Source organism: Talpa occidentalis, unplaced genomic scaffold, assembly GCF_014898055.3.
Source record: "Talpa occidentalis isolate TD23 unplaced genomic scaffold, MPIMG_talOcc4v2.1 talOcc4.5, whole genome shotgun sequence".
In the NCBI taxonomy this organism is placed as follows: Eukaryota; Metazoa; Chordata; class Mammalia; order Eulipotyphla; family Talpidae; genus Talpa; species Talpa occidentalis.
The window spans coordinates 90,280,114-90,301,335 of record NW_023604861.1 but is presented as its reverse complement, the minus strand read 5'-3'; the positions used below and the strand labels follow the sequence as shown (position 1 = coordinate 90,301,335).

General features: G+C 38.9%; 1 protein-coding gene across 8 annotated transcripts in view; it reads right to left on the bottom strand.

Annotated features, from left to right (window-relative positions):
- The window catches only part of CTNNA2 (catenin alpha 2), a 1,153,910-nt gene that overhangs the window by 100,511 nt on the left and 1,032,177 nt on the right, over positions 1–21,222 (bottom strand). For all 8 annotated transcript variants that reach the window (XM_054701781.1, XM_054701778.1, XM_054701779.1 and 5 more), the window contains 2 exons: positions 7,251–7,343; positions 6,503–6,659 (listed from right to left, as the gene is read on the bottom strand). In XM_054701781.1, the coding sequence (XP_054557756.1) occupies positions 6,503–6,659; positions 7,251–7,343 (250 nt within the window). The remainder of the gene's footprint in view (positions 1–6,502; positions 6,660–7,250; positions 7,344–21,222) is intronic.

Genomic DNA, 21,222 nt, shown 5'->3' with positions numbered 1-21,222 from the left:
ACAAAACAGAGGTATCTCTTCACTATATTACGTAGTCTAAAATTTTGAAAAAAAATTAAGAATACCATTAATGACCAAACTCCTTAAAATGATATAAGGGCCTCCCCTGGTGGCGCAGCAGTTGAGCGCTGGGCTGTGAAGCTGCCCGCAGCCTCTGCAGCGCCGGTTCGATCCCTGGCCACCGGCAAGGGTCCCACATGGCACGCAGACCTCTCCTGCCGCGCCTGCTGCTCCCTCAGCAGTGTACTTCGTCGGTCTGCCTGTTCTGTTCCCCGCTCTGGCTCTGGTGAATTCTCTCACCCTCTGTGCTTCTGACTATTCCCAGTGCTTATATAAATAAATAAAAATAAACAAATCTTTAAAAAGAATTTTAAAAAATGATAGAATAAGACAATTTCCCAAATTAAAAAAAAAAAAACTAATTTATAAGCAAAAAAAAAAAAAAAGAATTTTGCTCTGTTTACAATAGCCAAACTATGGAAACAACCTACATGCCTAAAAATGGATGAATGTATCAAGAAGATGTGGTAAATGTATACAATGGAAAACTACTGCGTTATAAAAAAAGATAAACTCTTGACATTCACAGCAACATGGATGGAACTGGAGAGGAATATCCTAAGCAAAATTAGAAGAAAGAGAAATACCAGATGGTATCAAATATAGAAAAACAAAACAAAGGGTAATATAAAGCCAACCCACAAACTAACCCTTAAAAGTTGACTGTAGAGTGGCCTCCCTGGTGGTGCAAGGGGTAAAGACGCAAAATATGAAGCTATCAGCAGCCACTGCAGCATGAGTTCAATCCCTGGCCAGGGAGCTGACCAACATGGCGCAGCAGACCTTTCCTGTCTCGCCCGCTGCTCCCCTCAGCAGTGTACTTCGGTTGATCTGCCTGTTCTGTTCCCCATTCTGTCTCTGGTGAATCCTCTCACCCCCCACACCTCTGGCCTGCACCCTAGTTCTTATATGTGTAAAATAAATCTTTAAAAAAAAGTTGACTGTAGAATGGGGGTAACCAGAGGAGGAAAAGGAGGGAACATGGAGGGATGCGCACAAAGAGGGGAGACCATCAGGTGGATGATGGGTTCTTTGATGGTGGGTACACTATGTCAACAACACCTGAAGGAAGGGATCCTACAACCTATAATGCAAACATCAATATAAACAAATATTAACTCAATTAATGTAACATTTAAAAATTTTTAGTTAACAAAAGTAAAAAATGTAGAGAATATAAAATTAACCCAAATCCCAATACACACATTTTGTATCTTTTCTTCCTTTGTCATGTAATTTGTCACATTGCTATAGTTTTATATTCTTTTTTTCACTTAAATGTTGTCATAAATATTATGAAAAATATGCATACTATGCTATGGACCATGCAGGCTAATGATAAAAAAACTGGAAAAACATATAAAAATAGTTCCTAGACTGAAAAATACAGTGGCTATCTGTAGGGGGTGGGGAAATAAGGGAGGGGGGTGATAGGGCATTGAAGTTCTGAAAGAATGGGGTGAAGGGTGTCCATCTAAGAAGGTGTGAAGTTGAAATTCCAAATTTATATATATGGTTGTGTAAACAATTGGCATATCAATAAAATTTTTGTATGCCTCTAAATCACAAACATTGCAAACCCATGTTACCTCAATTAAAAAAATACTTTAGGGGCCTCCCTGGTGGCGCAGCGGTTGAGCGCTGGGTTGCGAAGCTGCCTGCAGCCTCTGCAGCCGGTTCGATCCCCGGTTGCTCCCTGGCCACCGGAGGAGGGTCCCACATGGCGCGCAGACCTCTCCTGCCGCCCGCTGCTCCCCTCAGCAGTGTCCTTCGGTCCTTCTGCCTGCTCTGCTCCCCGCTCTGGCTCTGGTGAATTCTCTCACCCTCCCGCGCTTCTGACTGTACCCAGTGCATGTATAAACCAAACAAACAAACAAATAATAAATAAATAAATAAGACATGCCTCTAGAAAATTAAAAAAAAAAAAATAAATAAAAAAAAATAAAAAAATACTTTAAAAATTAAATGATTGATTTAGATATGACTATAAGTGCTAAAATAGGCTAGACACAACTATGCATATTTGAAGGAGACTAGGACAGGCTGAAAATACATACTATTAAAAATAATACTTTTAATCAGTCAAATAACCAACAAATATGTTCAGTGGTGAGTCAGATTAATCATATTGTAAAAAGTATAAATTTTACTAATTTTATAATATACTAATAAATTATTTTTTCTGGATCAACTTTTGAATGTTAAGACAGTTCATTCAGTGTTTCCCAATCTTCCCAATTAGAGGTACCCCTTTTATGGAAATATGAATCACAATTTCCTTATAATAGTAGTTACACTGGCAGACAGTATGTATATAACTGCTGCTATGATTCAGAATGTTTTAATAGATCTGTACTTTATTAATCTAAGTAACAACATATTTGAAAGAGCTGCATCTGTTCATGTAGACATCAAAGACTAAGGTATTAGTTCTTGTATTAAATTTTCCCTCTTACTTCTTGTAATCCTTACATCGATGGGCCCCACAGATTTGGAAGTACATTGATCATGTTATCTATCAGAAGGGCAGTGAATTATTTGAATGCAAAATTCAAAACTGCATTTCTGATAGAAGCTTTCACACAGCAGGCACTCCAGAAAGAGACACTGAATAAGTGTGTCCATAGAAAGGGACAATTACGTATTTTTATATTAAGGTATTTTCAAGAGAAAGAATTCCTGCAGTAAGGAGATAGAGGAAGAGAATACAGAAGAGAAAGTAGTAATAAAAAGCATATGTATTCTAGAGATAACACCAGTCCTGGGTAAAATCACCAGGTTCTTCATATTTTACATCTGGATATAAAGGGTGGTATTTAAATATATCATAAAACATTTGACTGCCACCGATTTTATGATAAACCTCCTTGAATTTTTGCCACCTGACTATTTCATAAAAGATTTAATTTTGTTATAAAAAATTACTGAAGGCCAAATAGTTGCTCTTACAAACCTCAAATCTATAGTTTCTAAATACAAAAAACGCAGTTCGCTGTGTGAATTTTTATAAGGAAACAAATTCAAGACCCTGGAGTCAAAAAGAAAGAGGAAAAATCAAAAACAAACAAAAATCCTTGGACATTATGGAATCGAGTTAATAGCTTTCAGATCTCAGATGCCTGCTATTTTGTGATCCAAACCTAAGAATTAAACTGTCACATGGTTAATGCCAAGATGCTCATTTTAAAAACACTATTAAAAATTGTAGTTTTTGCCCACTGGGAAAAGTTTAAATGTTCTAGTATAGCCATTTCACTTTTTTTTTTATGAGCACAGGCCACATCTGAAAATTGCTTTTGCTCCTGTAATGTTAATAGCTACCATCATTGCTTCCTAAACTTGTTGCATTTCTTATGGACAAATTAAGCACTCAGACACTTAAGTCCAGGTAACAGGAAAACAAAACAAACCAAAAACTACAGTCCTTTGAAAACAAAGATTTTGTTTGTTTTCTTTTTAAATAGTTTCCTGCCGGGATAGAAATTCCCTGAAGAAATCCCTTTCGAAGAAGCGGCACATAAAATGTCATTAATGCCATTCCAAAATATCTCCTGTGCCAAATTTGTAATTTACTGATGCAAATGCTTGGAGAGAAGAAGTAGTTTCCTCAACTATTGGGCTGTGTCCACAGCCTACCAGCAGGACAGAGTGGGAGATGTCATCATTTTTCAAGCCTGTCTGTAGAAAGGTGCCTGCCCACTGATTGTCAACTCCAAAGGCATGCTCCAGCGGCCCCCACAGCCTGGCTCCCTGACAGTGCCTGTTCATTCTCCTGTCAGGGCATGCCATGGCACTTGTACTACTGGGGCTGGACGGCACGGTGTTATCAGCACAAGCCAAAGCCTTTTCTTGTCACTGGCAATAATGAGAGGCACAAAGGAATGGCAGGGAGAAAGGTAGCAAAGAGGCAGGGCTGGCGGAAGAAAATTAGGAAAAGCTTTGCACTATTGAAAAGGCTGAGATAAGGCCTCCCCCACCTGCAGCAATTTTTGCACACGTCTTTATAGGGGATGTTGGGGAAGTCATAAGTTTTTGGTGTACAGCTATTTTCTATGCATGTGCAGGTAGAAGGGGGTAACAGGAAGATTTTCAGGGGTGATCAGGTGGTTGTTTAAGACCTGAGGCTGCCTTAGGAGGCCTCTGCCTTTTTCTTGGGGCCACTGTATTCACCCTGGCCAAGACTGACTAGATACCTGAGAGATTCTCAGTATTGGTGGCCACCCTTATGCCCCCACCAGGCAAATCCCCAACATGCTCATTCAAACCATTTCTAAGCACCTTACACAAGATGCATTTCTTGGGTATCTTTTACATTGTCAGGCTTTAACCATTGACAAAGCAAAATCCCAGGAATGGCAAACTACTGAGTACCTTATCAGTCAACACCCAGATGGAAGTACATTTAAATAAACAGCTACATTGACAAGTCATCAAAAAAGAAGCACTTGCGGTCCTCCCTGGTGGCACAAGGGGTTAAGTCTCAGCACTATGAAGCTATCTGCAGACACTGCAGCACAAGTTCGATCCCCGGCTAGGGAGCTGACCCACATAGCACAGCAGACCTCTCCTGTCTCACCTGCTGCTCCCCTCAGCAATGTATTTCAGTGGATCCACCTGTTCTGCTCCCTACTCTGTCTCTGGTGAATCCTCTCACCTCTCCTGTGCCTCTGGCCTGTACCTCAGCTCTTGCATGCATCAATAAATAAATATTTAAAACAAACAAAAAGAGAGAGAGAAGCACTTGGGAATGAAAAACAAGGCAGATTTCTGAGAGATTAGAGTGGAGTGCAGGCTACCAGAGGTTGGGGAAAGAGAGCTGCAATAAAAACTTGTAAGCATGGAGGAAATTTCCCCTCTCCCTACTTATTAAGAACTATACAGCTTCTGAAAAGAAGATTTTAGTGCCATTTCTTTCAAGTTACCTACTCTCTAAATAACAGCTCTGTCAGAGGAACACTTAGAATACTACTGCTTATTTTAAAGAATTTTAATGAGAATTGAAGCAAATAATAGGCAAATTACAGACACTGAGCACATGTTCTCTCATTTTTCCCATCTGCCTCTTCTTCCCCTCCTTATTTCCTACAATGGCTTTTTAGTTATCCAGTTTACAGGTTGGACTATGCTGCTCTCAGACCAGCTTTGAAGACAAGCCCCCAGTGGGAATGCATTGTATGATTCTTCCTGAAAGTAAAGAATTCACATGGGAAATATTTTTCAGATGCAATAAGCCTCCCCGCAGAAATCATCTCCACACATTTGGAGTCAGAGGCTTAGTCAGCCTGGTCCCTCCAGCAGAGTGGGTAGTCCTCCCTCAAACATCTCAGTTGGCCAAGCACACGCAGGCCACGGTCAAGTTTAGTGCTGACTCAGTTGGCAGGTATGAGTTCCACACACCTGTGGGTATAGTCAATAACTGCTCAATTTGAATTTGCAAGGGTCACTTGCTCATTTTAGTAACTAAGAGGAGGCTGATATTTCCATCCACATCTTCCCCGGCCCTCCCACAGAGATTCTACTAGGTGAAATGGGCCAAATATCTTTGGTGAAATGTGTTTGGAAAAAGGCCCATTTGCCGGCTGATAAACGAATTTTTTAACTCCACTGAAGAGACCTGTTAAAGGTCAAATTGCTTGCACAGTTATTCAAATCCATTAACATCCTTCAGTCTGGCTTCATTTATAAAGAAGAAAAGTTACAATTTCAAGTGATGGCTATTTGTTTGCTTTTGTTGACTTTCTCATATAAACTCAATAGACAAGTGTTTAAACCCTTATGTGGTTTCCACATTCCTTTTAATGGATTTATTTGGTGGCTAATATTTTCAGGTGGCTTACTACAAACTGGAGCAGTTATGTATTGGAAAAATAACCCACCTAACATGCAAATTGGAATTACTTTTCTTTAAACATAAACAAAAGGGGGAGGGAAGACAATGGACTATGGTGGAGGACTATGGGTATTTGGGTGGCGAATCTGAAGGGGTGATCCCATACCTCTAAAATACAGTGTTGTAAAACAATGTTACCCCAATAAAAAAAAAGTCTGACAAAAACTCTATCCAGATTATAAAGATTAACTAAACTCATACCCCAAACCCTTTTATACATGGGTGATAGAGATGCATCAAAGGCTATCCTTTTCTTAAAAATTCCTGAAACTATTTAAGGAGACTTAGGTTCCTTTTTAATTTGTTTAGGTTTCTGATATCAGGAAGCTGTGTTCCCCAGACCAATATTTTGATGCATTGTCTTAAAATAATATGCACACAGAAGAAGACTTTGCAAGAGGGTGTTCCCAGTACAGTTGCAGAGATGACTGAAAGCTCAAAGGGGCAAAGAAAAACATTTGAAACACAGACCTGTGACATTTCTAAGATAATTATTTTCTCATCCTGTTCTCCTCCAGCTGCCTTGTTTGGGGGCCTGCATGTGCTGATTACCTGAGACAGAAAGGAAGTCATCCACGGAGGTGATGTCATCCACAGCCTCTGTCAGCACTCTGACCTGCTTCTCCCACTGCTCTTTGAAGACGTCCATGTTATCCTGAGCAACTTTGCTTTGTGGCCGGGCAGCCAGTGTGAGAGCAGCGTTGATGACCTATTTGAAACAATTCAGAGAAGCAGAACCACACTTCAAAGGAGGAAGAAGCAATCCAAGACCATGTTGAAACCCTGGAAAGAAGGTTCTACAAAAGAACCTTTAAAGGTTCTTTTGTACAAAGAAGGTTCTTGATGCTAAGAATCAAAACCACGAAAAATAAAGAGGGTCATTGGCTACTATTAGTTTTGGTTTGATTAAGATATGCTAATTAGCCTCACATTTCATAACTATTTACTGGACAAGTCCTAATAACTTATTAGAGAGGTAGCAGAAACATAACTCTTGCTTTCTGTTTGTGTAAGCTTATAATTTAGCTGTTGAAGGTAAATAGGCATGGACTGCTTAAATTACAGTGCAAAACATAGAACCAAGTCAATGTGACTGGAAAAGACAATAATTGCCACAGTCATTCTATAGAGACTGGAGTAATTAAAAATTATTTTTGAGAAAGGTGGACTTGAAATAGCCTGTGAATGATGTGTAGGTTTTTCCAGTGAGAGGAAATAGGGCAGGGCAGGAGAGCCAACCTGAAAAAGGCACTGAACGTCAATCACTGAGAGGTTTTTGAAACAAAGTGAAGAGCCTTACCTGGGGACACAGACTGTCAATCTGGGTGGCTGCCATCCGGACTAATTTTACCCCTTCCTCATTGTTAGAGATGGAACAGGCCAAATTGGCAACCTATATTGAAGAAAAATTGAGTGAGATTATGTTGGGGCAAAGGAAAGAACATAGTTGCATGACCTTGTACTTTCTCTGGAGAGGGCCACAATCAGGAGAGACCTTACACAAATAGGGCATGTATCAGTGTTAAACTAAGTATTACTAGTTTAACGAAAAGTACACATTACTGCCACATGGGCATGAAGTTAGTAACAAACTAATGTTTCAAGATTCTGAAACACACACAATAATGCTTTGTAACTAGATTGTTTTGAACTCTTTTCCCCTATGGACTCTTTTCACCTGATCTACCTACATTCTCACTCTGGTCCCCTAGATTCATCATTGAGTGCAGAACACTTTGATTTCTGACCAGTGAGAGTGATGCTACATATGATACCTAGGGTTTAAAAGAGACATATAGAGGGCCTCCCTGATGGCACAAGGGGTTAAGACGCACCCTATGAAGCTGTCCGCTGCCTCTGCAGCATGAGTTTGATCCCCTGGCCAGCCAGGGAGCAACCCACGTAGCGCAGCAGACCTCTCCTATCTTGCCCGCTGTTCCCCTCAGCAGTGTATTTCAGTCCGTCTGCCTGTTGTGTTCCCCACTCTGACTTTGGTGAATCCTCTCACCCCCCACACCTCTGGCCTGTACCTCAGCTCTAGTATGCATAAATAAATCTTTAAAAAAAGAGACATATAGAAACTAAAAATCAGTGTGCTCTACCCTAAAGAACACAAATCTTCCTGCAGAGTATCAGGAAGATGCTTGTCTGCTAGCAGCCAATTCAAACATGTTCAAGGGCCAGGCAGGTATGAGGAATAGTATGACCCAGTAGGCAGTGGGGCTGTATAGTGAGTTAGAACAGCAGATATAATATGAAGGCATTCCAATTTGATTTTTTTTTTAACTATCAGTCAAAACAGCATAATTGAATTCAACAATGTTTCATTATTGTGTTAATCCTTTTCAAGGAGTGAGAGTTGGTAAGACAAGGTCAGACTGACTGGTTAAGGTCAATGGCACACAAAGTTGCTGTCAAAGCACGGATCACTCCCAACAGGCTGGTGTCACGAGGAGAGGAGAATGGGGATTAGAAAGGTCAAAGGAGAAGAGAAGGGCCTGCAGGTGCAGATACAATAGGGCAAGATGAGTAAGAGAGTAGCAGACAGAATCCTCTAGAGCCTTGTGGTCACCTGCACTTTTGCATCCCGCTCACCTCTGCTCTCCCAAAACAGTCTGCTTCCCTTCAATGACTTATTACCATGGGAGATGAATATACACTACTCATGTGGTTAGTTCCTTAGGCCAAGGAAACTTTAGATGGTGGGGAGCCTTGGGGAAGGACTTAACTGGATACCAAGAGGCTCTCCCACTAACCAGTTATGCAAGTCATTTCACATTCCAATGACTATTTTCTTTTTTTTTTTTTTTTTTTCCTTTTTTTAAAAAAATATTTATTTATTTATTTATACAAGCACTGGGTACAGTCAGAAGCGCGGGAGGGTGAGAGAATTCACCAGAGCCAGAACGGGGTACAGAAGAGGCATACTGACAACAAAATACACTGCTGAGGGGAGCAGCGGACACGGACGCGGCAGGAGAGGCAGGAGAGGTCTGCGCTCCATGTGGACCCTCCCCCGTGGCCGGGTATCGAACCAGCACTGCAGAGGCTGCGGGCAGCTTCACAGTCCAGCGCTAAACCACTGCACCACCAGGGGAGGCCCGAATGACTATTTTCTTATCAGCAAAAATGAAATGGAGAGATTATGGAACTTAGACAACTTTCAAAGATTACCTCAATAAATCATTGCTGTAAAGAGCCATTTTGAAGTTTTTAAGGAAGTTGAACATTGTCTATTACAGTGAAAATATATAAGAAACCAGATTGAGTTCCAAACATTTTCACTTAAGTTTCTTATATTTTATCATATACATTTGATTCTTCAGATAATTCTAACTATTTTAGTTTTCAAAGTAAGTGTAAGACAAATATGTATGTCTTATTGTACTCATTCACAGGGAAGAATACAAAATACCCAGGACGCGAGGCTTCTTGGAGGCAGAATAAGAACTACTCCTGCAGATTCGCTAACTTCCGCTGCCTCTTGTTGTATCACTTGTCTTTACTCTGCATTTTAATTAATCTTTATTATATTTGTATTCTAGTGTATTTTATATTGCAAGGACATTAAGTATATAACCTAATATGCAAGTAAGTATGATTAAGTACATTACACAGAATTGGTACTCACATGTGTTTATTGAATGAACTGAAAGGATATTTAGTAGTTCTCACTACTAAACTAGTAGTGATTTGGAATATATCATAAAGAAACTTTTTTTTAAGATTTATTTATTATGCATACAAGAGCTAGGGTACAGGCCAGATGTGTGTGTGGGGGGTGGTGAGAGGATTCATCAGAAACAGAGTGGGGAACAGAACAGGCAGATCTACCAAAGTACACTGCCCAGGGGAGCAGCAGATGAGTCAGGAAAGATCTGCTGCGCCGTGTGGGTTGCTCCCTGGCTGGCCAGGATCAAACTCATGCTGCAGAGGCTGCAGACAGCTTCACAGGCTACATCTTAACCCTTGTGCCACCAAGGAGGTCCTAAAGAAATTTTTAAAGATAAAGTTGAGTCATCCTTTTAATTTGGCTAGACAGATTTTCACATTGTCTTCTAGCAAAGTTTACCAACAGTTGGTTCTAAATAGTATCCTCATCTATTGGTCCAGGGTTTGAGTCTAGATTTCAGTGTTGCTTATGCATGATGGTATGAAGAGGTGAATTTTCCTATCAATGACAGAGTAGTAAATTTTTCAGAAAATGTATTAAAATTTTTTAATTTAACTAAATTCTTCCTATTTCTGCTTTTAACAAGCTTTAATTTTATGGAGTGGTGATTTTAGATGACAGTTTTGTTTGCTTTTCATCATCTTGGCTTGGGGCAACAGAACAGATGTCAAGTGCCTGCATAGCAATGGACAATTGCTGAAGACTTTGGTGCAGGACACTATAAAATGACAACATGGAAACTTAAAAATGTTCCAGCAACCAAGTCTTGAATAATATTTGTCTTCATCATAAGAAAATACCAACACCCTCAAATTAACCAAGTGGGTGTGGGTGTGGGAAGGAAAAAGCAAAGAGGGAAGGAAGCACAATGGTCTATGGTGGTAGAACACTACGGTGGTAAATCTGATGAAGGTACCCCAATATCACCTCAGTTAAAAAATAAATAAAATATAAAAAACACATATAATCCCCGGAACCTATGTGATGTTACATTATTTGGTAAAGTTTTGTAGATGGGATTAAATTTAAAATATTGGAAAAAAAGAAAATACCAGCACTTTCAATGATAATAGTTTTAGACCAAGCATCCAATAGTTGTTAATTATATGTATGTATTGTATTAACATAAGAGAAAGAAAATTGAAAGATATTATGTATCTCTTGATAGAACATAATACCTATGAAATATTCTTCCCAGAAAAGCAAACAAAAACCCCTGCTGATCAGCCCTTAGGATCAACTCTCAATTTACAGGAAATTGAAGAGAAAACATATATTCAATCACAAAAAATCTAATGGTAAAAAATCTATAGTCATAGATCTTTTTGTATCCTGAAAAACTAATATAAATATACATGTATAGATGAAATATATATACACACAAAGGCATAAATATGTAAATGAGCAAATACATAAAAGCACATTTGTAAAACAGACAAATGTAAATGTTGACTAAATATATAATGATATTATGGAGTTAGAGTTCATAACTTTTAGAAATTTATATGTATATAAATACATAAAAATGTAAATTTATATGTATAAGAATTTTATAAAATACATACACACACAACTATGTATATATAGAGATGTTTGCAAATAAAATGGTACAATGTTGGGGACTTGCTTCACCATAACAATGTTTGAGAAAATGGGTAGAGGTATAGAAAAAAATGGCTATTATTTAATTATTGAAACTGGGTAAGATACCTGCTTAGTTTTTTAATGTGCTTGAAATATTCCATAACTTTTTTTTTAAATAATGGTGGCATTACTATGGAGAGCTGTGTGGAGATTTCTGGACCTACTAAACATAGAGCTTCCATATGATCCAGCAATTCCACTCCTAGGTATTTACCCAAAGGACACAGAAACATCAATTCCAAAGAACACCTGCACCCCTTGTTTATAGCAGCACTGTTTACAATAGCTAAGCTTTAGAAACAGCCCAAATGCCCAAAAATAGATGACTGGATCAAGAAGATGTGGTACATATACACCATGGAATATTACTCAGCATTCAAAAAAGATAAACACATGCAATTTGCAGCAACATGGATGGCGCTGGAAGGGATCATGCTCAGCGAAATAAGCCAAAAAGAAAAAGAAAAATACCGGATGGTCTCACTCATAGCAGGAATCTAGAAAACTTAAATAAGGGACCAGGAAAATGAATAACTATAAGAAAGTGAAAATCAAAATCAACAAAAAACTATGAAACAGAGACACTTTTGAGGGGGTGGGGGGCGGGAGGGGAGGGATTGGGATCAGAATGGGGGGGTTGCAATTGTATGGGGAATATAAAAATAAAATTTATTATTTTGAATAAAAATAAATAGATAAATAAATAAATAAATAATGGTGGCATTGATTGATAATCAATCACTCAGCTCTGGTGAAGCACTTTTTGTACCCATATGAGTCTCAATGGGGCAAAGTATAAATCAGAGAGAAATGTAAGGATGGTTTGGCATTAAGACTTGCAAAGAATGAAAGAGTACCAGCCTGAAAAGACTAAGTCACAGAGTTGATTACCCAGCTCTCAAAGTCTCCTGTTTATGCTGGCTGTAGGTTACCAGGTAGGTGCTGATCCTTGGGAGCCTTATGGCTAAGCAGAACTAGACTCTCATATGATGAAGATGCCAACCAGTAACTTCCATGTGGTAACAACGAGCTTTTCTTTGTGTAACATTAGAAATGTTCTCTTATCCTTTGTTTAAAACATTATAGCTTAGATCAAATATGGGAAACTTAACACTCAACAAAATCTTAATAGGGGGAACTGTGCTAGAAACAATTGGCAAAAATAAAGAGTTCACAACCTCCAATAGTCCTCCAATGATTTGTTCTCTTTATTTTACTGATCCATAAATCCTTAATTCTGGAAGTCTCTACTCTGCAATAGTCTTCTGCTAAGTCCACTTAAAAATCAAGATTTCATTAGGGAGATTGGCCTGTAGTTTTCCTTTTTTGTGTTGTCCTTGTTTGGTTTTGGTGTAACATTAGTGTAATGTTGGCTTTATAGAACGTGTTTGGTATTGTCCCTTCCTTCTCAATTTTTTGGAAGAGTTTGTGAAGGATAGGCACTAATTCATCTCTGAATGTTTGGTAGAATCCATTTGTAAATCCATTTGTAAATCCATTTTGTTTTTGGGGAGGTTTTTGATTACCATTTCAATTTCATTTAGCTTGCATTGCATTCTGGAACATTCTGAAAATATTTCCACTATGATCTTAAGGGTTTGACTTCTGATAAGGATTTAACATTTCCAAAGGCAGACTTGTGTATTTTCAATTGGGCATTAATTCAATCCAAACTCCTACCTTCCTTCATTACTTCTGACTTGCCTTTATGGTTCACACCAGACTGTCTAGCATCATCATGACTTTAAACTATCATCATGGCTTTAGATGTTGTGATTTCTAGAACTCTGGCAGCAAACACTAGGTTTCAAGGTACTACCCATAATAATGTAGCTGGTGATGCCAGCTAACAATTACACACCATCTGGACCACTGCACACAGTAGGTCCTTGATGATTGATTTTTTTAAGTAGCTATCCTTTAACAGCAGCTCTGATATTATGACACTAGAAACACTAGTAAAACAAAATGTCCTATTTGTAATTATAATATTTCTCCTTTTTTAGAAAAAAAACAATTTAACATGGTAATCTTCCCAAAGGGGTAGGAAATGGTGGATTAAAATCTCTAGTCATTTGAAAAAGATTAATGCAGTAAAAATGAAAATAGCCCATTAACAGTTTAGTGTTACTAGACTACAAACCATATTGAGCAATATGATTAAATTTAATAGAATTTTAAACCTGCTTGAGTCAACCAAGCAGGTAGCGTTCATGGACTGGCTCTCTCCACAGCTTTCTCCACTCTTGAATTATTTATAACTTAGCAGAGGCAACAAGACTCATTGGCCTGCCTGGAAGCTTAGACAACAACAAAAATTTCATTAACCAGTGAATTTTGGCTAACTAGATTGACTTGGGATTGCCAAGATTTGAAAAATCCCTCAGAACAGGTAGAGTAGTTCCTTCATGAGCTAATCCTACTAAATTTTCAACAATTTCTTATGGAAGAAGCCCTCTTCCATAACTTCTGAGAGCATAATCGAGTGAAGAAACTAAAAGTCAAAAAGACTGAGCCAAATCTTCTATCTCTGACTTAGCACTTTAAAAAAACAGTAATCAGGAAGAAAAAGATGTCTAGCAGGCATCACTAAATTGTGTGCTGCCAACTATAAGAAAAACAAAACAAAACAACCATGTTATCAGTATTCCTGGGTGGGGAGTCAGTAGAAATTATCATGAAGAGGTTAAGATAACCATCTTATAATATTTCTTTTCTGAGTGCCTGCTTAGCACAATTTTCTGGATGCTCAAAGGTGTTATTTTTTGCCCTCCTGGAGACACTATATAAACAGGTGGAGCAAACAATAATATCATTAGCTGGATTAGATAGACAAGAAACCAGTGAGGAACACTGCTGCCAATTCTTCAGGGAAGTCAACTTGCTCCTTGAACTGAATTTGTACTACAATTACATACATTCCCTGCCCCTCTGATAATCACTGTAGCTGCCCAGAAGGAGTTTGATGTTCCAGGAACAATGAAGGGAGAGTTAAAATTTACTTAAGTGTGAAGCTTCCAGAGTCCTCATAAAAATATAGTATAACCATTTAAAATGCAAGATGATTTTACACACATACACACACACACACACACACACACCCTTCAAATAAGCAGCATGTCATGGCTGTAAAATTCGGTTTTGTGTGGGCAGCAGTACAGAATGCAGTTCCATCTAGAAAAGTGCCAGAGTTTTCTTCGAACACTTATAAGAAAGGTCAAAATGGCCAGAAGCCTCTGCTAATGAAGTATTTAAGCATTTAACTACAAAGTGAGATGAGGTACATCAGAAAGACCAGACCATTTTCTTCTTTTCTGGTTCTGAAAATCAAATTATATTTTTTTAAATATTCATAGTTCTGCTCCATTCCATACACAAATACATTCAGTGTGTTCAACCCCCAAATATTTTATCATTTCATTAATTTTTAGTTTCAGATATCCTATTGGTATTTCAAGACAAGCACATTGTTGAAATAAAGCAGAATAGCAATGAAGTTTATAAAGCTTACTCCTTGTGCTAATATTTCATGATCACTGTAAATTTGAGGATAAAATGAACTTATTTACTGTTCAGAGGGAAAACTTAGAATTTATAGTCACCACAGTCACAAGGTCATAGAAACCCATAGAAGAGATGATGGCACAAATTTATACAAACTGATATTCTCTCTAACCATCATGACACTGAAGTGTGTTATGGTCTCAATCTAAAGATTCACTGACATCATTAATACACAAATAGGCATTAATTTGGAATTAATGGAAATCTCAAGGTCCCTACAGAACACACTTCCTAGGTTAGAGAAAAATTTCACAACTTACTAAGGGATGAAACAAAGATCTGGCTATGCCAGAAATGTTTGCTGTAGTTTCTCTTGCCTGCTGAGGTATTAGTGAGTCCTTTTAAAATTCAGTTGTCTTCAGACCAAGATGAATTTACCAGCCTGGTTTCCAATAACCTAGGTTCTGACAGGCTAAGAGACTTATGCAACAGGGATAATGAGATTAGGGAAGGATGGCTCAGTAGAAGTTGGAGCTAGGAACAGCATGAAGATATGGGGAAAAGGAGGAAATAAGAAACTTTTCTGGCTTTGCTTTTAAATGGCCTCTCTAAAACACCTGACACTCTGGACTATTCCATATATATATTTTTTTTTAAATCACATAATAGTTAAGAGTGGGCTTGCCAGGTGGTGGCCTGGCGTTTACAGCTTGACTCTTATTCTTGCCCACTGAGCAAGGGGTTTTTCCTCTGTGAGCCTCAATTATAACCACATATAAAATAATAGCATCTGCCCTAAAAAGTTTTGATAAGGTTGAAGTGAAAAACAGAGTACTTGACTCTGCACCTAGTAAAGATTTGACATGTTATTTTCATATTATGCATACAATTGAAAGGTCATTTAAAAAGTAATGAAATATTTCAGTAACAAAACCAATCAGTGATGTATTTAGCCATTCGGCAAACATTAAGCACCCAATATGAGCCATACCTTGAAGATAGAGGAGATCAAGTTAAATATCACTCATTCCCTAGGGAAGATTATATTTTGGAGAAACTCAATAAGTAAATGCATTTATAAAGTTCATTCTGAGATTACTACAAGGAAATAAAATGGAGGCAGTGATAAAAGTATAGAGAGGGTGGTCCATTTTATATATAATCATTTTCATAGTTAATCCAATTCTTATAATTTTAATAAAATTGCAATTTCACAATGTATCTTTTTCTCATTGCTTATGGAATCTTTTATATCACCAACACTGTCCAAATTTAATATGTATTTAATCCTTAATATTTTTATAATTGAAATAAGATTCCCAAATATTTTTGCTTTACTGTTTGGTAAATCTATTCTCTGTTGTTGTAAGTTTAAAGGACACTCTGGTGCTTGCCATTACCAAGAAATGTTTGTTTTATGTCCCAGTTGTTGTTCCTGTCAGAAGTAGAATTTCTGAGTCAGGAAACTGTTATGGCACCTGTTCACATACGGCTATAATTTCTTGCTGAAAGATCCCCAACAATGAATGAACTGCTAATTCTCCAGCAACACCAGCATTATATCCCAGACTCAGACTCCACCTCTCCTTCCCTTCTTGGTCATCACAATATTGATTGCCTTTCCAATCTTCCATCTACAAACCATATGTGTAAATCAGAACTGCTTAAAAAGTCACTTCACATTTCCCCAGCTAGTCTGTGAATTCTTGCAGGACAGAAGCCTTTATTATACTGAGCACAAGCTGTGATCACAAGTATTCAAATGCAATGTTTTGAATTTACTAAAACCCATAAATTTCCTCCATGCTATTTGAAGGAAAAACCTATTCAATTGGTCAGTGCCTAGTCATACCTCGGAGGGTGCTAAGTCCTATGATCTGAAATTGGGAGCAAGAACATGTTCTCTGTGCCATCCTTCCAGCAATTTATCATTAAGTCAGCATTAGGCAGCCAAAACCAAGTAAACTTAAACAACATCCTGCCACATGGTGCTAGGAAGCAATTTCTTCCTGCTCCCACCAGGCTTCGTACCCTTCCCTGTATTTCTACACCTACAAGAACACAAATCTGCATTCTTAGGACTCCTTAGGGATGCTGAACAGTTCCTTTGCCTGTGTCTTAGGTATACACATACACTACCAGCAAATGCTTTTGCATGCCTCTGCCCAAATTAAAGTGATCAGTCTGCCCCGGTGACTTTAATGGAGGTAATCACCAGTTCACATTCATGAACAAATTGATGTGCTTGCTTCATAGCTGAATCACTCAGCATAAATCCATACCCTTCATATATAAAAACCTCTGCAGCTTAAAATAATGCAATAAAGCATCACCTAATGCCTTCCTGATGCCTGTTCATCAATAATGTGTGGTTGTGTAAAAAGGACAGGGGAGACTTAGCATGTGTAGCTAAAATATGCAATGAATGTAATGCCCTTTTAATTACTGTAGGCCTCCTGAAGATATTTTGTTTCTCCACCCTTTCATTGAGAAGCTGAATTATACCTCTCCACTGTTAATCTGGTTTCTCAGAATTCCATGTAAAAAGTGAAACCGTATTTCCAGTAAATTAAACATGTAACATTACATGCAAGATGAATGCCCACTACGTTGCAGTGGGCCTGGGCCTCAGGTTCTGTCCATAGCAGGAGAGAAAGGCTGCACAGAACTATCTAGTGCTAGACTTTTAGCAGAAGCCAAGGAGTATCTATAGAAAACTATCCAGATGACTAAATGAGTACAACTACTCTGACACTGGCCCTGGCCACACAAAAGAACAGATTCAAGAAATTACTTTCTAGGGACCTCCCTGGTGGTGCAAGGGGTTAAGACACAGCACTGTGAGACTATCTGCAGCCACTGCAGCACGAGTTCGATCCCCGGCCAGGGAGCTACCCACATGGCACAGCAGACCTCTCCTGTCTTGCCTGCTGCTGCCCTCAGCAGTGTATTTCAGTAGATCTGCCTATTCTGCTCCCCACTCTGTCTCTGGTGAATCCTCTCACCCCCCGCATATCTGGCCTGCACCCCAGCTCTCTTATGCATAAATAAATAAATCTTTAAAAAAAAAAAAAAGAAAATTACTTTCTAATCTGTTCAGTCCCTTTAATAGTTCCTCCCAGGCCCTTCTCCTCATCTTCCTCCTCCTATTGTCACTGCCTCCAGGTATCTTTCCAGGCTCAGTCCCTCAACCCTGCTTATTCCATTTATCTGTGCTTCATCACCAGATTTTCCATTCTTCATTTCAGGTCTTTTCTTGCATTCTTCCAAGTTCTCTCATAGTTCTCCATGTAGTATCTAAATTCAAACTTGTCTGAGTACAGAGCACAACTCCTTTCTCCTTAGCCTTGTTCTAGAGTTAAGCTTACTCATTCCCTGGCCCAGGCCAGACAGTCCAGGTCCTTCAGTCATAGAGGGGATGCCAGAGAGCCGGTGCCATCTTCACTCTGCCAGATTCATTAAACAATGTAAACTAAGTCATTCACACTCAGTAGCACACTCTCCTAGATGCCCCAAACCCCCTCCCATATGATCCTACTTGTCCCAGTTCTGCTCTTTATCTGCTCATATTCTGGTTTCTAATAGCTGCTGCAGGTTCTCCTATACACACACACACTTTTCCCTGACTATCTAACATCATCAGCCCAGTGGGTGCAGTTTCCTTTATTTTCATCACACCTGCAGCTATTATGGCCTCTTTCAACCTGCCCTAAGGACATATTACAGACACTGCCAGAAAAGCCTCCTAATTTCATGGACACCCAAATTTTCACAAATTTCTAAAAGTGAAGACTCCTTTATTAGGACCCTTGCATCCCCTTTCTCCTATGGGTCACAAGGTCCTATGGACACCTGCAAATATATCCATGCCTTAGCCAACTCTGAAATCACACACATTTCCAGGATGCTCAGAGAGAGGGGCAGAGCTGGCCTGAGGATGAGCAGCAGAGTTACTACATGCCAGAACCATCTTAGACCATGCCACAAAGAGCCCCTTTTCATCATAGGTGACCTTCAAAAAGCCAGCCAACCCCCCATCCCCACCCCACTGGCTGCACAAAGATACAGTCACCACAGCCAAGGCTGGTCACACTCAGACCCCAGATGCATCCTGTCTCATCTGAAAGACCTCAGGAGACCATGGAAGGAGCTGTGCTTCATCAGAGAATCTGCAAAAGCTGCATTTGCAAAAGCTCATGTCAACTCCCAACCAAGGCCATGCTCCTAACCAAAGCCTTTAGGAATAAGCTGAGTCCCACAATGCCCTTTAAATGTGCCTCTGTTGGGCAACTTTCTACAAGAGAACCCTTTTGTTGTCATTCTCAGTGGGTCATTTTTTTTTTTACCCCAGCTGCATCAGTCAGCTGAGTGACTGGCCAGTCAGCCTGACCTTTCAATCTGCTATGTGAAATAAAGCTAAAGACGACATTCTGACTAATAGTTCCAGAGAGAAACGAGTAATGAGGACATTCTATGCATCTTGCTTCTGTTTAGCTGTTGTTCTCCAGCAAGCTTTTTATTTGTGTTTTACATCGAATGGACTCTGCAATGGTTTTCATGGGATCTAAGTTTAGTAAGTTACCGGTTGTGGGAACATCAATACCATTGTGGATGCATATACAGGAAGGGAGAGAAAGAGCTATGAAGGTATTTGGGGGGGTCTTCATCAACATAAATGCTCTTAGTTAAGCAAGTAATAATTCCAATTATTTTTACATTCTCTGAAGCTTAAGTGAAATTTTAATTTTCAAAGGACTGAATAACTTATTTCACAACAGAATATATTGTGCATATACAGATGTACTTTTTAAAATAGTATATATGAGGGACAATCTATCACCATGGGCTAGAAGTAACCAGTGGCTTATTTTTATATGGTCATCAAATTAAGAACAGCTTTCACATTCATAAGAAGCAATAAACACACACATACAAAAATGCAAGACACAGGTAGCCCACAAAGCCTAAAATATTTACTACTTTTAATAAAGTTTGCTAAACCCACAGATTTGGAATAGTAATAAATCTAAAAACTATTCTAGTATTTGTCTGCTTATGGAACAGGATGGGAGTTGTCCCAGTCCGAGACAACTTGGAAAATTACTAAAGAACTACTCTGGGCCTCCCTGGTGGCGCAGCGGTTGAGCGCTGGGTTGAGAAGCTGCCCGCAGCCTCCACGGCGCCGGTTCGATACCTGGATGCTCCCCGGCCACTGGAGGAGGGTCCCACATGACGTGCAGACCTCTCCTGCCGCCCGCTGCTCCCCTCAGCAGTGTACTTCAGTCCTTCTGCCTGCTCTGCTCCCCGCTCTGGCTCTGGTGAATTCTCTCACCCTCCCGCGCTTCTGACTGTACCCACTTGTATGAATAAATAAATAAATAAATATTTAAAAAAAAAAAAAAAAGAACTACTCAATTTGAGAATGTTCCAAAGACATGCTCAAGACTTAAGAAATTTACAAAGAATGAGTGCAAAAAAAAAAAAAAAAAAGTCAGACTACAAACACTTTTGAATATGGGCAAATTCTTAGGATATTCCCAGGAGTGTTGTTCTTTGAAAAATATTGACATAATGCAACCAGCATGAGATGTGGAAAAAAAAATGAATAGTTCTGCCACTTAAGCAAGTAAGTTATTCTCTAAATTGCCTTTCCTCTTTGGTGAAATAGATGAAACAACACCCAACTTTCATGATAAGGATGAATATGTGCAGGGTGGCAAGCAAATAGTCTTCCACAAAAGGTTAATTCCTGTTTAAAGATTAGGTGAACACTACAATGCAGTAAATACATTGGTGAGAAAAGTCCTTTGATAGATGTTTAACACTTAATTTAGTGTCTAATTTTTTTTCAACAAATGATTTGACACTGGCTATTACCAATCAGTGATCAACTCATAGGAATATATGATGTATGACTCAGAATCATTGCATAGCAAATTTTCTGAAATCCCATTGCACATTCTAATTACCTGAAGTTAAAACTACTTATGCCCAGGCCCTGCCACAGAAATTCTGGAGTAGGGCTTTCATATCAGATCATGCAGCTAAGATGCAAAATGGAGGCCAGAATTTATATTTATTTCTGTTATTCTTAAACATGGATGTACACTGAAAATTGCCAAGAAACTTTAAAAAACAGATACCTGATATCTACTCTCCCAGATGCTGGGTGTAGAGACCTTAAAATCTTCTTGCTAAGCCTCATATGTATACTAGGTGGAGAACAATGATGCATTCTCAATTTAATCAAAATGTTCTCCAACTTCAGTTAAGAATATTCTCAAGTAAAGAAATGTTTCTTCTTCCTCTACATGAGTTTGTGCCCATCACCTTTGGAGAGGTGTTTTTGTTTTACTAGTTTGCCCCATCATAAGAATCACCTGGGGCACTTACTTTTACATGTCTCCAGGATAATCTGGATATCTGCAGTGGATCTGACAATGCCTCAGTC